The sequence below is a fragment of the Eimeria acervulina genome, genomic scaffold, assembly GCF_000499425.1.
Source record: "Eimeria acervulina Houghton genomic scaffold, Eah_scaff787, whole genome shotgun sequence".
NCBI classification, from domain to species: Eukaryota; Apicomplexa; class Conoidasida; order Eucoccidiorida; family Eimeriidae; genus Eimeria; species Eimeria acervulina.
This window is the reverse complement of record NW_013549601.1, coordinates 5001-11704: the sequence shown is the minus strand read 5'-3', so window position 1 is coordinate 11704 and position 6704 is coordinate 5001. Positions and strand designations below refer to the sequence as shown.

At 38.2% G+C, this 6704-nt stretch overlaps 2 protein-coding genes across 2 annotated transcripts in view; both read right to left on the bottom strand.

Moving 5' to 3' along the window:
* The window catches only part of EAH_00049090 (Rab1-like small GTP-binding protein, related), a gene marked incomplete at both ends in the record, with an annotated part of 2363 nt that extends 1596 nt beyond the window's left edge, over positions 1 to 767 (bottom strand). Inside the window, one exon of the mRNA XM_013394435.1 lies at positions 745 to 767. Coding sequence (XP_013249889.1) covers positions 745 to 767 — 23 coding nt within the window. The remainder of the gene's footprint in view (positions 1 to 744) is intronic.
* A 2542-nt stretch (positions 768 to 3309) lies between these two features.
* Positions 3310 to 5117, bottom strand: EAH_00049080 (arginine N-methyltransferase 1, putative; the record flags this gene model as incomplete). The annotated part of the gene is made up of 4 exons (XM_013394434.1): positions 3310 to 3579; positions 3947 to 4039; positions 4326 to 4457; positions 4731 to 5117. The coding sequence occupies 4 exons, from the start codon at positions 5115 to 5117 to the stop codon at positions 3310 to 3312; spliced, it is 882 nt and encodes a 293-aa protein (XP_013249888.1).
* Positions 5118 to 6704: the final 1587 nt, after the last annotated feature.

Genomic DNA, 6704 nt, shown 5'->3' with positions numbered 1-6704 from the left:
TATGTACATATATATATAAACAAGTAATCAAGTAAAAAAGCGAAAGAAAAACCAAATGAATGAATGCAAGCAAAACAAATGAAGGCATCTCAAAGTATAAAAAATAAAAAGAAAGGATAAAGAAAAGATAAAGATAAAGATAAAGAAAAGATAAAGATAAAGAAAAGATAAAGTAAAGAAAGTATAGGTAGGGTTCTTAAGACGAACGAAGTCAACGCCAATGGTGGTGATATAACTTTCAGTAAAAGCGTCATCCTGAACGCAACAACAAACAAAGGGTTTAGGGTTTAGGTTTTAGGGTTTAAGTGTACCTAGAATGCGCAGTAAAACCACGAAAAGAAGAAAAACAGATAAAAGAAAGAAAAACGATGTTTATTTATTTATTTTGTTTGTTAGCTACTTATTTGTTTGTTTAGTTGTTTAGTTGTTTTATTTAGGAAGAAAAGAAAGAATGTTTATTTACTGATTTTATTTATTTTATTTGAAGTGTACGTACAGAGAAGCGAAGTAATAAACAAGACTTTCCTACTCCCGAGTCTCCTATAAGCACCAACTTGAATAAATAATCGCTGCAACACAAAAGCAGCAGCAGCAGCAGCAGCAGCAGCAGTATGAATGTTGCTTGCACAGCACAGCAGAAGAAATAGAAAAAGAGGCTTCAAGTAGAGGAGATTCTGCTGCTGTTCAGTTGGTTGGTTTAAAGCGAAGAAAGACAAGAAAAGAGACATTATAAGAAGCACTCACTAATCGCGAGGGCGGGAGCTCATCGTGATCTGAAGAAGCAGAAAATGAAGAAAAAGAAAAAAGAATGAAAAAGTAAAACGCCAGAGAACGACTAAGGATAGTCCTTCTGGTGAATGTTTGCTGTTGCTGTCGCTGCTGTTGTTGTTGCTGCTCCTGCTGTTATTGCTGTTGTTGTTTGCTGTAGCTGTGTTTGTATGCTGCTGTTCTTAGCAGAAAAGTGAATGTTATTCTTTTGATATTAATAGAAGAGTTTATTCTGTTTTCAATAATCTCCTTCAAGCACTAGGATTTACACGCACAATAGCGAGCTGAAGATACACCGCAGACAGGCGGAGAGAAGAGAAGTAGCTACAGCAGAAGAATTCTGAAGTCTGAAAGATATTTGTTTTCGTTCTTTTATATATATACAAGGCCTCCAGCAAGATGTAAAGAAAGACGCAGCCCGCGTGTGGCTGCTGAAACCTCTTTGAGAGGAGAGCAGGGAAAGCTGGAGGTAATTGTCTGAATCATGTGGACATATTGCTGCAAATAGAAAGAAAAACCAAGAGAAATCGCGAATTAATATGGATTATGTTATGAAAAAAGAAGAAATGCAGAAACTCCACTCAGGGCCGGCTGCGGTGTATGTACAGCTCGCTTGATGAAAGCTCCGTAAGGGAAATGCGTCGCGATCTACGAAAAGAAGAAAGCAGCAAATAAATGAATTCTGTTAATAATAAACTTTATATTTCTTTTATTCTTAAGACACAAGAAACAATTCTTTTAGCGATTCAAACCCCCCTGCATGCAACCCAGAGAATTCCAGCCGCCACTCACACCCTCCTTCTCCGCGCTGCTGAAACGTGAAGGAAAAAACTAAAAAATATATTAAAATAAAGCAAAAGAAATTCTTTATCTTTTTTATTTCTAATCTAATCTTATTTTTTGAATTCAGCCTCTCTAGCACATTCTTTCTCCTTATATAGCAGCCTGCGCAATGTATATATAATATGAATACTGCTGCCCTCCTCCCTGGTAGTACAGAGACCTTTATCATGCAATAGACGTTCTTTTATTTTCTGTAGTTCCTTTTAGTAAATCTTATTTAATATTATATTTGTGTGCATGCGTGCATGCATGCATGCATGCATTAACATTCTTATCCGCAGTAATTTGCATGCCTTCAGCAGTGGTGGCGTTTGCTTGTCTTCTTATTCTGACGATATTTCAATAACAACACCAAATCTATTTAATTATTTTTATTATTATTCCTTTACTATTATTATTAGCTTTATTACTATTTTTATTATATATACATATATGTTTACAGATTACCCTGTCTATGAGTGTGAATCGTATGAAGCCATACTTACAACATCATTATTATTATTACACTTCTGTTACTCTTATTGTTAATATTATTATTTTTCTATTGCACTTTCTATTGTTATGAATCCTTATTGACTATTACTAACAAATCATATTATTAATCGTTATTGCAAACAACTAATCCTCCTCATCAGACATAACAAAAAATAAAACAATAATAAGCATAATAATTTATTTTTATTATTATTAGTATAATGGTTAGTCGTCTCTGTACTACATAATAATAATAAAGAACAAATAGTGTTTTTTGTTTAAATGCCCTGTCTGCAATTAACAATAATAGATACGAACAAATATTACAATTTATTATGATAATATCTGGGATAAGCAATACCATTACTATTACTATTACTATTATCATTACTATTACTATTAATATTACTAACATTATTATTATTATAATTTATTATAATGCTGTTTATGTCGTTGCCCTTGCATAGGGTAGAGTATAGCCATGAGCTGCAGATACACCTGAAATCGTTTTTAAGTTTTTTTTGTTTGTTTGATCCCTAAACACATTAAATAATTAACTTGTTGAGTAGCGGGAGAGAAGTTGTTTCTTTTTGCTGCATATATGCACTCTAGACCCTCGTTTAATGCATTATTAGTTATAATATCCTTATAATAATAACACTAGCCACCACCAAGGAAACAAACAAAAACCCTTCGCTTCTGCTGCAGCATGCGCCCTATACGCATGTGCATTGAATATACACATCAATAAATAAACATATAAATATATAAATAAATATATAAATAAACATATTTATATATTTATTTATATATGCATATAAACACAACACATGCGCGCAGAATACCTGAAGGCCTCACAGCCGCCGCAGCTACAGTGCAGCAGCAGCAGCAGCAGCTGCAGCAGCAGCTGCAGCAACGACAGGAGTGACATTACCATTAAGGAGAGCCACCCCACTGCTGCATGCGCCTTGCTTGCATACCGCAGGCAGCTGCACACGTTATGCATGCATGCATGCATGCATGCATTTTTCTTGCTGCTGCATGCATGCAAGCAGTAGCATGCATGCAGGTGTGTTGCATGTATGCACAAGCGCATACGCAAATGCATGCACTAATGCATGCATGCATGCATGCATAGAAATGCATGCATTTGTATGTATGTATGTATGTATGTATGTATGTATGTATGTATGTATGTATGTATGTATGTATCGGGTATTGAAGCTATCTGAGTCTGTAGAATTGCGTGTTATGAATGGGTTTAGGTGTTAGGCGATTTTGAAACTTGTATGAGATTTTAATATCTAGATCTCTAGGGTTTTTCTTGTTCTTTCTCACAGCAATTAAACCTGTTACGCTGTCTCCTACTTCACCTACTAAGACATGTTCCATATAAAACACAGTCTGCTTCCAGTGAGTATATCTAGATAAAGGTGAAGTGCTCAGAACAACAGGCTTATGACAGTAGCTAAACACAACATCGAACCAGGCTACCTGCATGCAAACACAAACAAACAAACAAACAAACAAATAAATAAACAAATATGCATGCATGCATGCATGCATGTATGCATGTAATTATCAATTATTTGCACGCATGCATGCATATAAGTATCAATTATTTGCACGCATGCATGCATATAATTATCAATTATTTTGATGCATTCAAACAAACAAACAAACAAACAAACAAACAAACAAATACGCATGCATGCAAATAAAAAAAAATAATCTGCATGCAAACAAACACGGTGTTGCTACGGTGTATATACAGGAAGAAGAAGTAAATAGAGACAAGAGAGAAGAAGAGAGAGTTAAAGAAGTAAAAGAAGAGTTAAAAGCCAGCCCCAAATCAACTTACAAATGCATGCAAGAAATCCTTTCTCTTTAATTGTATATTATAAGCAGAACAGAAATTCAATTCTTCTTTTGTGCAAGTTGTTAAGTCGATCTCCTGAAGCAAACAAATAAATAAATAACTAAATAAATAAATTAAATATACAGCAATATATACAATTATCGCTAGTAGACATACTCCTGCTGCTGATGCTCAGGCTGCTGCTGCTGCTGCTGCTGCTGCTGCCGATCCTGCTGCTACTACTACTACTCGTAGTATTGCTGCTGCTATAAGTGCATACATCCATACAGCTACAGCAGCAGCAAAACCCCAGCAGCAAAAAAGACAGCAGCAAAAAAGGCAGCAGCAAACATGCATGCATGCATGCATGCAGAGGGCTCACCAGGACGCAGCAGGAGTTGGTAGCGACAGCAGCTTCATCTACAGTGTCTACGATCGGCTCTTCAATGATGCAATTCTTGACAACAGAGAAATCTAAGCCGTAGACATTATCCCAGTACCCAACCTTCTCTTCCTAATTAAACAAACGCAGCAACAGAACGCAACTCATTTATATCCATTCAAGTCAGCACATTCACATTGGGCTGCTGCTGCTGCTGCTGCTCTTGCTGCTCCTGCTGCTGCTGCTGCTGCTGCTGCTCCTGCTGCTGCTGCTGGTGCTGCTCTTGCTGCATCTGCTACTTCTGTTTCCCCTTCTGCTGTACTACTACTCTAGCTGCTGCTCCTACTCTAGCTGCTTGCTGCTGTAGCTGCTGCAGGTGTTGAGTGCAGGTGAGGATATATATACTTTATAATCTGCGTCTTCAATAGCAGCAATATAGAGGTGTGCTTTATCAGGAAGGAGTATGCCGCCTTCAGCCAGCCACCTGTCTCTGCAGTATATAACTGTATCGAGCATGCTCTCATAGAGCAAGAAATAGCCCATCCACTCGGAGATAATAACATCAACGTGCTGTACAGGCAGCTCAATTTCTTCAGCTTTTCCCTCTATATACGTTATACAATTTTCATATCCGTTTGCTGCTGCTATCTTTCTAGCAATGTTTATTATTTCTGAGCACTCTATACCGTATACATGCTGCGCTCCTGCACGTGCAGCAAATAAAGATAATATACCTGTACCGCTACCGACATCCAGCACTATCTTTCCTTCAAACAAATGTTTGTTCTCCATTATAGCCCGTTGATAGCTGCCTGTACACATACACCCTAAACCCTAAACCCTAAACCCTAAACCCTAATGCATTCCATACCCTTACATCCTTCAAGCAATAAACCCTAAACATATTTCTATCTATCTATCCATTCATCCATCCATGCATACATGCATGCATATTGTTAAATAAATTATAGAGACAACAATAAGATATAAATATAAATACTGCAAATACAGAAAAAGAAGGATAAACAGTAATAAACACAAACACATTATTAGGGTTTAGGGTTTGGCGGCAGGCTTGGCTGGATTGCAGTGAGGGTTACTAAACAGTCTGCCTAGGGTTTAGGGTTTAGAGCTTGTTGAGGGTTTAGGGTTTGTTCAGGGCTTAGGGCTTCTTTAGGGTTTAGAGCTTCCTTAAGGGTTTAGAGTGTGCTCGGGTTACGGGTGTGTGAGGGTTTAGGGTTTAGGGTTTGTGAGCGTTTAGGGTTTAGGGTTTGTGAGGGTTTAGGGTTTAGGGTTTGTGAGGGTTTAGGGTTTACGGTTCGTAAGGGTTTAAGGCTTAGGGTTTGTGAGGGTTTAGGGTTTGTGAGGGTTTAGGGTTTGTGAGGGTTTAGGGTTTGTGAGGGTTTATACTTGTTCGAACGGAGTCTTTAATCATTTCTTCATGGATGCTGAAGTGTGCATAAGAATTAAAATAATAATCTGCAGAAGAAATATTTTCTTGTTGTAATTCTTTCCAGCTAGATGTAAATGCAGCTTTCTCCTCTTCAGACACCCGAAGAGGTGCGCATACACCTGAATTATTACTTCCTGCTGGTCCTCGTCCGCATCTCCACATTCCTTTCTGTTTATTATTATTATTGTTATTATTATTATTATTGTTGTTGTTGTTATTGTTATTATTGTTATTGTTTTTGTTTTTGTTTTTGTTGTTGACGGGGCTGGTACTTAAGGAGGGTGTAGTGCTGCTGCTGCTGCTGCTGCTGCTGTTGTTGTTATTGTTGCTGGTTGCTGCTGCTGCAGCAGCAGCAGAGTTGGGTGCTGCTGCTGAGAAGCCTTTAATGCTGCTTTGCGTCGAGGACTCCATTGCTGCAGTGCATGCAAACAAAGCCCCAAGCCTTTAATAGAAAGGAAGAGGCAGCAGCTGCTACCTGAAACCCTATTAACAAACACAAACCACAAGCAAATGAGACGTTAAAACAACAATAATGCAGCACTAATCAATGAAGATAAACGTAAGAAAGACATTTAAATGTATTTGTCATATCTTCCTAAAGATAAATACAGAAACAAACGGTGTGCATGCAAATCTGTAGACGAATACCTTCTGCTGTTGCTGCTGCTGCTGCTGCTACTGTTGCTGCTGTTGTGCTGCTTCGGCTACTGCTGCTGCTGTTACTGCTGCTGCTGCTGGTGCGTGCATGCTTGCTGTTTGCTTGTGGCTGTTTATTTTCTTTTTGCTGCCGCAGCAGCTGCATGCAGCAGCAGAGGGTTTGGGGCTGGATGCAGCGAGAAGGCATACCGATATGGGGGGTGCAGCAGAAGAGAGAGTTAAAGAAGTAGACAGATCTTCTGTTGCTGCTGCATGCAGCAGCAGCAAAA